This window comes from Thermobia domestica, chromosome 3, assembly GCF_964235325.1.
Source record: "Thermobia domestica chromosome 3, izTheDome1.hap1.1, whole genome shotgun sequence".
NCBI classification, from domain to species: domain Eukaryota; kingdom Metazoa; phylum Arthropoda; class Insecta; order Zygentoma; family Lepismatidae; genus Thermobia; species Thermobia domestica.
In genome coordinates, this window is record NC_137456.1 from 40,586,125 (window position 1) to 40,600,027 (window position 13,903).

At 36.1% G+C, this 13,903-nt stretch overlaps 1 protein-coding gene across 1 annotated transcript; it reads right to left on the minus strand.

Moving 5' to 3' along the window:
- Window positions 1–1,342: 1,342 nt before the first annotated feature.
- On the minus strand, window positions 1,343–9,866 carry LOC145680327 (thioredoxin, mitochondrial). Its single transcript, XM_081750704.1, has 3 exons — window positions 9,539–9,866; window positions 2,973–3,096; window positions 1,343–1,707 (listed from the first exon to the last, which is right to left on the minus strand). Exons 1-3 carry the CDS (start codon window positions 9,751–9,753, stop codon window positions 1,594–1,596), a joined length of 453 nt encoding a protein of 150 aa, XP_081606830.1. The 5' UTR covers window positions 9,754–9,866; the 3' UTR covers window positions 1,343–1,593.
- Window positions 9,867–13,903: the final 4,037 nt, after the last annotated feature.

Consider the following 13,903-nt stretch of genomic DNA (forward strand, 5'->3'; position numbering starts at 1 on the left):
CGTCAGCATGTCACAGAATGGTTGTCATTTCCAGCTGGTAGAGAAAACTTCGACGAGGACAGCAGTGGGCGACCCAGCACGGCGTCAACCGATTTGAACACAGCTCGCATGGAGGAGCTGATTCAGGACAACAGAACAGGACACATTAAGCTCCAAGCGATTTTCACCTGTTGCTGCACTTGAAGGAGCACCTCGCAGGCCGTTGCTTCGCTTTAGACAAGGAGGTGAAACACTTCGTGACAATATGGATGAACACTCAAGGATATGATTTTTACCAGGAGGAAATCTTCAAAGTCATCCCACATAAGTGCCTCAACCAATATGGAAACTATGTCGAAAAATAACCTGATGTATCCACTATCAGTTGGCTGGTTTCACTGCCGGTTTTGTAAACTTACATTCACCTCTCATTTATATATATATATATATATATATATAATACACTAAAAGCAATCGAAAGAATGAATTTCGGTTACGGGCATATAATTTGAAGTATTCACCAACTATCTCTATAAAAATTGTTGCATAAGTAGCGCAGGATTCTGAAGCATAGATATGTCTATAGAGCACATACTAGTTCCTAAATGCAGTCTTGAACCGACTACCGTAGGTTTCATAGTATGGGAGCTATAGACCTTTAAAGTTCATTTTTCTTCTATGTTTTCGGAATGACGAATTTCTGCACACCCAGTTTGGTCTATACTTTTTGTCTTTTCTTGATGTTAGGATTCACCTTTTATACATCGGGACAGCTTTAAAGGGCTCTTTCCCTAACCACTGCTTCTTTTCACCCCTACAACCCTCGGTTAGTCCTCGCGAGCGTGCAAGCTGTCAAAGCTCTCAGTGTTACCGTACCTACGATCCACTTGTGTAGTTATAAGTCCGGCAAAATAAGGAGAAAGCTTTCCTTCCTATTTTCAGTTAACAACAAAAAATTAAAAAAAAAATCAACTAGGAAAAGGAATCGAGGCAACATTGGTTTTTAGCCAGAAAAGATCATAAATCTCTATTACGTGTCGCGAAGAGTGAAAGGGGAAGGTCCAACGGGGTGAACAGGGTTTTTAGAATTCCTGGAAGAGCCATCTCTTTCTGTCCCAATGTATAAACTTCTGTCGATGTTGTTTTGAAACACTATATTATATATATATATATATATATATATATATATATATATATATATATATATATATATATATATAATGTAATTTATATTCATTCATATAAACACCAATCGTTCTTTAAATAAATCAGATGAAATTTGAAACAATGTCTTTAGGTTGTAATGTAGGAAAAAAAAAAGGAAAGTAGTAAAGGTAGTACTTCAATACTAATAAATAAAACATCACTTGTTAGTAATTTTATTGACTCAAAAATATATACACAGTTTCGCAAACTGCACTGCAGATCACTTTAACAAAAACAAAAACATACGGAATATGGTTCGCAATGTAGCAAATTCTGTTGTTGATATTATGACGACTGAACAAACGCAATTTAGTTATTTGACCTCAGTTCATCTGGTTGGTTGAAAGTCCCACATATAAACCATACATTAAATACACTACAAAATTCCACAATTTACTATACAAGTTCTTAGTTAACTACTTGCTTTACAAAACTTCTTAATTTATCCGTGTCCTGAAGACCGACGAATTTGCCAGCCACTTTGCCCTTTGCTACAGCCATCACAACTGGTACTGAACTCACCTGAAAGAGATTAAAGGCATGGCTAGCAGTGTATGAGAAGATTTTCACTTTACAACTAATGCTAACTTATCTACTCTCAGCTGAGACACTGTCAAAGGATTTTATCAGAAAAAAAAAAAAAAACTGGTATCTTCACAATAACCTGACGCCTCGAGAAAATCGAGTACATGAAGCAGGAGGAATCTTAACTGCTGTCCAATTGCACAACATAAGGCGTTTCTGCTATTGTTTGTTTGGCAAAGCAAAATTTGAAGTGTAGAAATTACCCTACAAAAGGTTTCAACTCACCAAAGCTCGAGATATCCGCAGAAACGAACGGCCAAATGTTATGTTTTGTAGAGCCGACTCTACGCAGAGTGTCAGGAAGATAAGTAGACACACGATTTTTTGGTGATACGCGAAAACGCGAAATGTATCAGTTTTGTATGAAAATGTTGTATACTTTAAATATATACTTTTTTTACAATTTGTTCGGCCATATAACGCTCGCTATTAAACGCGAAATTAAGTCGAATTAGCGAAATTTGCAAGAAGTTTCGATATTCCACGAAATTTACGCAAAAATGACAGTTTCTCGACGCTTTTACGACTTATTCATTATCATTATTTGAGAATTACTAGCAATGTGATGAAATTTCCCATTTTTGAGAAAATAGATCACCATGAATTTTTGAAATTTTACATGCAGTTACAAAATGAGCTCCAAACGCTATCTACTGGTGAAGTGGATGGTGTAGGAATGTTGAGGGGTATGTTAGATGAGCATTCAGAAATCGCTGGAAAGTGTCTGAACTAATGTACATGTTAGTTTCTAATGTTGATGTGGAGAGGGCTCTCTGTTCTTACAATGACATACTTACGGTTAAAAGAACAAATTCAACACCAGAAAACATTGGAACAATGCTTACGTGTTATTTGCATAAGTAAATTGTAAACGCTAAAGTTTTTTCTTTTTTTTTTTCCTATTAGTGTTCTCTGTGTCTGTGTTTTTTTTTCTTTCTTTAAATGGTACTTTTATTCAATGAGGATGCTTACTGTTATTTTTAAAAAACTCAAATACTGTTTAATATAGTCATGCATGAGCTCATATATAGTCATGCATGAGCAGTTGACACACTACCTGCTAGAAACTGCATTGGAGTGTGGGCCTGGTACTACGCTAACGTCACGCTGCTGTAGACCTCATAAATTGAAAAAGAGTGCACATATTTTTTACTCCTACTTTATGGTGTAAGAGAAAATTGTAGAAAAAAAAGCTCGCTTACCCCGTATTCCATAGCCAGATCTGTATTTTCATCAATATCAACTTTAGCCAAATGAACTTTTCCTTCCTCTTCCTGAATAACAGTTTCCAGACGTGGAGCTAACATGCGGCATGGGTTGCACCATCTGAAATAATAATAATAAAAATTTAATTTAAAAAACTTAGATACATATTTTCGTCCTTGTGTTAATCAACGACGAATATTCATATCGTGAACATGAAAATGACAGATCAAAAAGCTGAACCATATCCCTACCGTGACTTTCTTTAATTAAACAACATAGCTAATTATAAAACAACAACTAGGTTATGAGCACATCGAAACACTAATCGTATTCTTCGAACGAAACGAATAACTGACATCAAAATTCCTTTTGAGGAGACAGTACTTACCTAAGCATGAAATAAAATGAAAAATAAATAAATAAATACTAATACACGTAAAATTTATCATTATGTTATTAAAGCGAGCTTTACTACCATTCGACTTGTCTCTGATAACTTCTCATTTTCCATTCCGACAACCCATTTTAACGAAACCCGGAGAGCAATTTCCTAAAAAGTTGAAATTCATAGAACACAGGGATAAATCAAACCCATGTAATAGGTTTACATGTACATATAATGTGTATCAAAATAATCTTCTACGTTAACGTTTGTGTCGTAAAAATAATTCGATTATGAAGCAATACGACGCATATATTCTTTAAGGCTTCCTAACCATTCGCACAGATTGCAGTTTAAATCAATAAAAAATAAGGATTAATTTACTTCTCTCATTAGAAAAAAGAAAGTATATTTTCCACGATAAAATTTCGTAAAACTGACCAATTTTTATGAATTGCAGCAAATATTTAGTTTGAAATTTTAGACATTCACACTGTTTGAAACTATTTAGAGGCAAGGAGACAAATTTACACCAGTTGAACAAAAATATTTACATTTTATTTATTTTTCATTTATGAATTACCGCATTTTCATTAATCATACAGTGTGTTTCCTTTGAAACTCCGAATATGACCTATTGGGGCTCAATTAGAGAACAGAATTGTCATCTTGGGACTCGTCAGTGCGTGAAATATTAAAACCAGCGTAGTTTTAACAATGTTCCAAAGTTCTACTGATATTATTGAACACGTGCATATTAAGTGTATAACGCAGCATATCTCAAGTATTAACCATTTGACTCTCCTCATTCTAGCCCTTTGTCGATGGGGTGTTATGAAATAAATCAAGCGTATAGTAGACATTAGTACCATTCTTTGTTACATTTAGGTCAACACCCATCTTGTAAATCTAAACACTTGGAGGACAGACACAAATAAAGAAGAGTTTTGAATGCACTAGCTAACCATTTTCGGCGCAGATTAAAGAATGGGACACAACTGAAACAAGTTTCTCTATATTTTAATCAAGAATGTGATGTAATGTGATCCAGATACAAAGATTTTTAAAATTTAAACAAGAAATATGTGAGGATATTTTAAAAGAACCAAAACATACGAGATTCTTATCTCCTACATGCCTAATAATGTAAAATAGATCAACAAAACTGCAATGTTTTATGCAAGCATTCCTGTACAAAATAACCATTACGAAGTCAAATCAAAGCAGTGTGTCACCTCATGATATGCTGCGATAAAATTGTCTGAGAATTGTCCCTGTGCAAACTTTAAAGTACAAGCTAAGTAATTTTTTGTTGTGAACAGGTCTTCAGCAGATACTTTTTTCTTATATGTGACCATAGATATTTTTTTTTCTTAACCGAAGTAGCCTATGTAACGTTTTTCTTCGTGCTAGCCAGTTTAAGCAAACACATATGAATTCATGTAATAAGCACTTTTTTCATCAGGAAATGCACTCCTAGTACCTTATGAATTTATTTATTGAGGTAGACGTTCCAATCCTGATTATTCTGGGTGCAGTTTTACTTTAGAAGCTCTTAATCAGTATGCATTGTCCGACATAAGCCATACAAACTACAGTACAAAAAACACAAACTAACTTCTGCTAGGTTGCCACTAAAAATCACGAATCCTATCTAACCGAGTCGGCAGGGCGAAGGTGGAAGGGCCGAGCGGTAATACGTAAATGGGAGCAGACACGTCAGCGACGGTGAGTATGCACGTAAGTAAGGATAGTGGAAACTCACTGTGTTGCTCAAGTCACTAGATGCTTTATCTGTAAGATAGCTTTCTTGTGACAGATCATGATTTAACATACTGCATTGACATATCAATTTAGTGCATTATGCTTTCTTACAGATTATTACGTGCTTAGGAATGTTTTGAATTACTTTTTTTTTTTTTTTTTTTAATTATTATAAATGTCAGTGGTAAGATCCCCATTACTTACTTGCTACTCTTTTGAAATAACATTAGATGTTTCTTCAGTAAATATTACAAATGCATGTTTCCGTTATTATATTCATTATCTTCCCTTACGCTCATGTCCACCGTTGATAAGGCGCCCGCACCTTAAGGATATACAGAGAAGTGTACATTCTGTATAACACATACTCGCATTTTATGCATGTTACAGGTAAGATCTACATATATTCCGATATACGTTCCTCTTCTGGAATCAGCATTCATATTTCTTCCCTAAATTTATACAAAACTGTCAAAGATAACATGGCATTCATTTCAGTAAGCCCACCAGCTAATGAACAGAAGTAACTGATACAGAATTACAAATAACCGCCGAAGTCGTTGTCCGTTTTGCCTGACAGGTGAAGCAAGATTACGTTACGTATTGTTCACGGTACCATTCTATTTTAGGGGGCACACTTACATTCAATGAAATAACATTCCCTCTTAGCACGAACGGTATACTGCGTGCAAAATGATTTGAGGAAGGCTGAGTATAAAGCACGAACCAGCTTTAAACCATCACCAACTTGTGCTAGGTGGTCACTAAAAACACTAATGCTATTTAACCGGTAATGACAAGAGCAAAGGAGAAGTGCTCCAGCAGTAGGGAAGAGGTGCATCCGTATTAGGATGGTGGGCATACGCATAAATGAGGATAATGGGGAAACACTACATAAAAACACACGCTTTGCATGTAGTGCATATTTGTAACACTTCTATGATCATTTTGTACATTCCATTTACAATTACATAGCCCTTCAACTCATTATGCCTTCCTGATGGTGTAAAATACAGCACATTTTCCAATGAGAATCAACCACGCTTTGAAAATGCTACCTTTGTTGCACCTTTTTTTTTTTAATAACTTTCCACACAATTGATTCTTGCATTACATTTGAAAACGTAACTTCTTTTATTTTTCCTTATTTTAACATCTTCCCTACCCTTTCGACTTGTACCTATTCACAATTATTAATCTGTATCTTTCATACGATTTCACCGTTTTTTTTTTTTTTTTTTTTTTTTAGTTCTTCGTATTTAACTGAACAAAAGTAAACGTTAAATAACAAACCGCATAGAAAATCGCCATTTTCTCAATATACTCCCTCCAGACTGGGGTGACCTTCGCCTGCAACGTCAGCCACAGCAAAATAGATCCGTCTTCACTATCCCCAATATTCATAAACACTGATCTCTACCCTTTTCTTATTCTATCACACTCTACAAAAACTACCCTCCAATGCCTCCCGACAAATTTTAATCTGCACCCAATTTTCACCTCAAGAAGTTAACGGAACTTAACCCAATATCTTGCTCACCATTATTTAAAAGGGTGCAAGTGTGGTTTTGGTGCACCACATTTTGGAAGATGTACAGGTAAAATTCAATATTATGGACAAAAAATAAACACGTTTATAAGGAACAATTTTATGCAGTCGACAGAATTAAATACAAAATAATACAACCGTATTTTAGGCTTACAAGTGTAGGGTAAGTAATGATTACTAGTGCTTTACGACGGACAAAATAAGTTAATGTATATGAAAAATGGCTCTATTATATATTTCCACCGGCGGCGTATTTCTGCATAGTATCCAAAACCTGTATTTTATATTTACCAGTGGAGCGTTACTAGTATGAAAGCATGACAAATGCTACTGAAACTCGTATCACTGCTAAAAACCTACTTCTTTCTACAACCCTTGCTTGGGCGCATACCCGCCATCACCTATGCGCCTGCTTTCTTTGGACGCACCACCGCGCTGGCCCACAAATTTCGCCCTACTCGGACTCAGTTAGAAAGCATTTCTCCTTTCTTGGATTGTAGTTTTTATGCTACACACCTGCAAAAGCCGTGTTGGTATGCAAATCGTAACAACTAATTTTTGAACAATTACTTCTGATGGCCCTCTTGAATTTTATCTATGCCAATAGAGAGAATTTCATGTCGCTCAGTGGATAGTTTTTAGGAGACAATAAGACGGAAATTAGTGAAAGATTTATAATTTTTCAAGAAGTCTTTCTACTGGTGTGCCAAAGGTAAACTTGTACGTTTAAAAGCTAACAATTGCCAGTGGTTGGGTGCCTGTTTCGGCATACTAAACAACGCTATATTTTCACCCATAGCACTTAACACTTCCTAAAGGAAATCTGCAACCAGAAATGCATTTCCTCCCATAAAAAACGATGTTTAAAGCTACTAAGAGTAGTAGAAATTTATAAAGGTTATAGTTAAGGAGCCGTACTTCCCATTTAGGGAAGGACGAGAAACGCCATACTTTCAGGAATTATTCATTGAATATCTACCTACTTAAAAAGTTGGTAATATACCCAATTTTAATTAGTTAATGAGTGATTTGAAATTAAAGAAGACGTGTGTGTATTCCGCTCTCGTTGTGTTGTCAACGTTCTGTGTTTACATAGGCGTTTTGCGCTTTTCAAATGTTCGATGCCACGTCATGAATGGAACTGTGCGTGTGCGCATTGATGTAGGTGGCGACAGGTGTAGTCTGTAAGAAGAAGAGCAAGAAGACAAAGGAAATGGCGGGTGGTATACTGATGTGCATGCCGGCGTGCTCTGAATGCACCTTCTCAGAGTATGCCATAGTGGAAATTACTGTAAAAGAAAGGATAGATGAGAGTATAAAGCTTTTGCAGCATCATGGTGTACTTCCTTTAGGTAAGTTATGTTCCAAATGTTGTAGGGATGCGGTTTTTTGTAAGGAAAGGAATGTGTTTCGTTGTCAGAAAACACGTTTCATTGGAAATTCGAGGAGGAAGACGAAGTGCTCCTTTTCCTCTTCACTTTTCAAGGGAACGTTTTTTTCTAGGGCTAAACTCGATTTTTTAACGGTGACGCGCCTTATGGGTTACTGGTGTTTGAATAGTCGTCCAAACATCAGTAATGCTACTATGAATCTGAATATTTCCAAACCCACGTGTGTCGATTGGTTTAGCTTTTGTCGTGAGGTTTGTGTTTGCTGGGCTATGGATTCCTCTACTAAACTTGGGGGTCCAGGAATAACAGTTCAGATAGATGAGTCCAAGTTCGGGAAACGCAAAAATCACTGCGGTCGTGTGATCGATGGCACATGGGTTTTTGGAGGTTATGAGGTTGGTTCTGGCAATGTATTCATGTGTGTCGTCAAGAACCGAAGTGCTGAAGAGCTGTTAAGCGTTCTTCAACAGTGGGTGAAACCTGGTACAACCATTCATAGCGACTGCTGGAAGTCATACGATAGGTTGACTGAGGTTGGATTTCAGCACTTCAGCGTGAATCATAGCTTGAATTTCGTAGATCCTGAAACTGGCGCTCATACGCAAAATATCGAGCGGTTGTGGCGAGACGCGAAGGACAGCATTCCGCGATATGGAAACAAAAGACACCATTTCGTGGGACATCTGGCCTCCTTTCTTTTCAAAAAAAAGTATCCCCCCACAACGCGGTTTCACAACTTCCTGTTGGAAGTGGGTAGATTATATCCTCCAATCATTTGAGGTATGTGAAAATGAATGCTTCCTGGGCGTTATTCTCCTTTTCGTTGCATTTCTAAATGTGGCCCTTGTACTTAATATATACGTTTGTGTAGTGCCCTTGTACTTAATAATATAGTTTGTGTAGTGCCCTTGTACTTAGGCAATTGAACGCATATTTCGTGCACGAGGATACTTCTTACTGTTGCACTAGGTAGAAAATTGATTCTATTTGATGTACAAGTGGTAATATAACACATAAGAAACCTAGATCACGTTGCATTCTCACTCCATATTGGAGTGTGAATGCAACATGATCTGGGTTTCTTATGTGTTGAATTACCACTTGTACATCAAATAGAATCAATTTTGTAGCTAGTGCAACAGTAAGAAGTATCCTCGTGCACCGGAGATGAGAAGTAGCTGTTCTTAACAATTACCTTTATAAATATATTCTGAAGAAATTTATAAATATATTCTGAAGAAATTAATAAATATATCATTAATTTATGTATGGAATCATGAACTGGATTTACACTATCTTTCAGCGTTAATACTCTGCTCGTACTCAAATGATAACACAGAGAATTCTTTTATTTCTTTTAAAGTAAATAATGATTTTCGTAGAGAATTAATACATTTGAACTCATTCTGTTGTTGTCCCAAAATTGATTACACACATAAATCTCCTAATTAGCGACGATAATTTCTGCAAACTTACGTGGCATGAAAATCCACAATAACAGGTACATCACTGTTCAACACCCTTTCTTTAAAATCATCTGGATCTTGCACGGTGAACGTTTCACATCGTGAAGCACTAATGCTAATATTACGATGTGATTCTCGCATTGGGCTGGCTGGAAGTTTGTGACTTTTTTGATAAATACCACGCAAAGTACTACCTTTTTGAATAACTGTTCTGGTAAGCGACATTGTACTAGAAATAATTAACTTCGTCGATCACTATAGAAGTTGAATTTCACCCTATTATGTAACTAGAAAAATTCTCCCTCAGCTTCCAAACCAGCTGGTTAGCAGTACTACCAGCTCCCTTGTTTGTAACTCTTATAGTGATAGTTCTTTTTTTAATGTGTATTGTATGTGTGATATAGATTTGAAACTAAATAATATTACATCACACCTTTCATGGAATAAAGTTAAAAGTATTGTTTAATAATATACAATGCTTTAAGAGATAGAGTTAATCTTTACAACTTTATGGAAGTGCAAATATACTTCTCGTAAATTGTTGTAGTTGGCAGTACTGTTGTCTTTTTTTTTTTTTCTCGTTCTTCAGTGACCAAATTATCAAACTCTCACTCCTTCGCTCCTTAACGTAGGTCAATCCAGAGCATAGAGTAAGAATATGGTAGAATGATCAGTGTTCCACAGAGCAATGTTCTTGTGAAATATCTCCTCAACGGAATACTTTCCGTGCTCAATATAATTATGTTTGTTTTGTAGTTTATCATTTATTTTAAAAGTGGGGTCGTAGTCGCAGACTTGGGGGGGACGCTTTTACTCCCCACTATCTATTGGTGACGTCCCCCCCCAATATAATTCAGTTGAGGAAGAATTAACAAAGAGGAGCAAGAATTTCTGTCGTAAACTTCGTCATGCTTTTAATTTAATATAGGAAGAGCCTTTATATTTCCATTTTCAAAACTGTGTTTAATGAAGATCTGAAGCTTTAACCAACGCTCTGGAAGTACTGATATATGTTATAACAAGGAAAGTTCAATGTGGGCGCAAACTTGCAGGGAAGTTCCCAAGAATTTGTATTTATTTTAAAGCCTTTAGGCAAATTTCCATTAGGTCATGAATTTGGATGCAGCTTATGGGGAACTGGGAGGAAAGGAACCTTCATTAAGCAGTTGATAGAAAGCGACTGAATATGATGATATATTTATTCATTGTTTTGGCCCCACAATATTTTCTTCAAGTCGGGGTCTATGAGTGTGGTTATGTAACACGGATCTAGAGCTTAACGTGGACTTCGAAGCATGTAAGTTCCCACAGGAAACCATACTCAGGTCTTTAAGTCCGATGGCGAAACGTTAGTTTCATAACCACAAACGAATTGTGGTTGTCCAGGTATTAAATTCTAATGCAGTGGCGTACACATAATATCATCAAAGAAATTAAAGCTCCCACTCTGATATCGTTTCAAGCTCGCAATCCTTTTGTATACATGTTTTATGCAAATGCTTATTTTTTCTTAATGAGTGATCTTATTCAGACCCTGTTATAGTGTATTAAAGTTTCTACTCTATTAAGTTAGTATTCTACATTTTTCCCACGCTTCTTATACAGGGTGTTTTTAAACAACACAACAACGTTTTGGAGGTGATTCCTGACACCAAGATAAGACAAAAGTATAAAACACTGCGTGCAGAAATCCGTCATTTCGGAGTTATAGGTTGCCGAAATCATAAAAAAAAAAAAAAAGATTTTAAAAGGCCAAAGCTCCAAAACTATGAAACCGTCCGTAGTCAGGTCAAGACTTAACTTAGGAACTAACTAATAATAACACGAAAACTAATATATGCGCTTTCGAAAAACCCATGTTTCAGAATCCTAAGGTACTCACAGAACTTATATATATATATATATATATATATATATATATATATATATAGAGAGAGAGAGAGGGAGTTGCGCTACAAGCATATAATTTGAAGAACTTACCAAGTACCTCTATAAAATTGTTACTGAAGTACCGCACGATTGTGAAACTTGGATATTTGGATAGAGCATATGTTAGTTCCTAAATGAAGTCTTGATCTGACTACTGTAGGTCCCATAGTTTTGGAGCTATGAACATTTAAATTTCATTTTTATGTTTTCGGCAGCCTATAACTCCGGAAGAAGGCATTTGTGCACCCAGGTTGGTCCATACTTTCTCTCATGTCTTGATGTCACCTTCCAAACGTTGTTGGTGTTTTTCTTTTAAACATCCTCTATACATTTACAATAGCTTGCCATACATGACCTACATAGACACGATGGATGAGTGGAGTTCTATTCAGGCCCGCAATTAGAGAGCGGTTAGAGGGGGCCTGGCCCATCCAGTCCTCAATACAAAAAAAAAAAAAAATAGATATTTGTAAGATAATTTTTGATGACATGGTCCCCCTAACATATTCGGCCCCCCCAAACCTCTGTGACTGGCTTCGGACCTGGTTCTATTTAATTTATAGAACTGGTAATTAGTATGTATGTCAAGGAAAATATTATCACACACATACCCCAAAATCAGATGCTTTACTTTGGGGGCAATCAGTGTTCACTGGCATCGGGACTAGGACCAAAGAGAACTCTAAATTTCCAAAGGGCGCACAAAATCCCACGAACACTTTTGTCAGCTAGGGAAAAAATCCCACTGGATATACGACAAAAGGGGGGAGCCCATTCTATTTAAACAAACAGAGTAGCCATTAAAAACTCAAGGAAAAATGAGTAGTTTTCGAAAAGTTAATTTTAATTGCATGAATGTGTTAAGTTTCTTTTGTACTTTTAATTTGCAGTTTGTTTCCAAAAATAGTTTATGCATCTTGTATTAAATTTCTTTTTAAAATGTTATAGAGCTACTGAGAGTAGACTCGATAGCCTACAGAATACACAATCCACTGATAATAGGCTTTCTTTTTGAATTAAATTACGTTATCTGTAAAATTTCGAGGTCATGGCAATTTAGTTTTTAATTGTTGCATTTCAAAATATAAACTTTAGTAATATAGTTAGCAAGTTAGATCGATCATAAGAAAGTAATTAGCAGTGGTACTTTTCACAACGTATTAGAGCTATAGTGAGTGAGTAGAATTCAGGCCGAGAGGCGGCGAGAATGGTAATGATGGGATGGTAATGAGAGTTCACTTTACACTTACTCGTAGGACATAGCAACAAATAACTGAAAATTTCAGGGGGATGAAGTTGGTAAGAGGGGAGGGCTCAGGTTCCCTATCCATCCCTGGCCGCGGGCCTGATGTGAGTAAACGACTAAATGTATGAAACCATTATAAGTGATTTAGGAAGTTGTTTTACTAGAGCGCACATATTACTGTTTACTATTGTTATATTATTGTTTTACTAGATGAAAGAGCGCACATATTACTTTTTGCTGTAGAAAATTTATGTGTCTAAAAGGTGATTTTATATTCTCGATATACAAGGTAAAACACGAAGATGATGATTGAGGCATGAGTAAAGCATTACCCAACTTGAAGCAAGCTACACCACAATTATAAATGTTATACAATACATCGAGGTATCAGCTCAATGTAAGATACATTTATGGGAAACAGATCTGTTAGCCAGATGGATAAGACAGGTGGCTAAGGTAATTTTTTGGAGGTTTGGGTTGAGTTCGCCTTACATTCATATATACGCATCAACAAACAACTAAAATTTTCAGGGGGGCTAGCTACGAGTCTGACAGGAAATATGACCTTCAATTTTCTACTGTAATTTTTGTACTCTACTGTAAGTAACAATGATTACACCAACTCTGTACTACTTGCATCCAATGAGGATTTCGGACTTTCCGTGGGGCTTTCACAAAGGATGAAGGCAGGACTGCGAAAATACTTTCTAATCTATGTCGAGCACAACCAGATATATGACTCGGGAAATTTCATATCTCTGTGGAAAATTATCCCCGGGTCCCCCCCTCTTAAACCATCATTGCTTGTATTTGTTAATGGCGCCTTCTTTATCCTTGTTGCCTGCCTTTGCTTAGCCTGACATTCACACCCCTACAGAAGCATTATCGTGTAAGTAGGATAGCATTTACCGAAAAATAATTTATTTGTATAATTTTTCTTGTCGCGACAGTTTGTCAGTCTGCACGATGAAATACATGATTTAGAATTATCGTAGAGATTTTTGTGTTTCTCTTAAAGTGATTTAAATCTTGTAGAAATCTAAACTCTGAATTGATAAAGGTAAATAGTTAAATTCAAGCATCATTTGCTTAATGTTGCAATTCTTGAGTACTGTTATATCTTTTTACAGTACTATATTACAAAACAAGACTAATTGACATAGGTCACTAGAACCTTATTCTGCACTTGAAGATATAGAA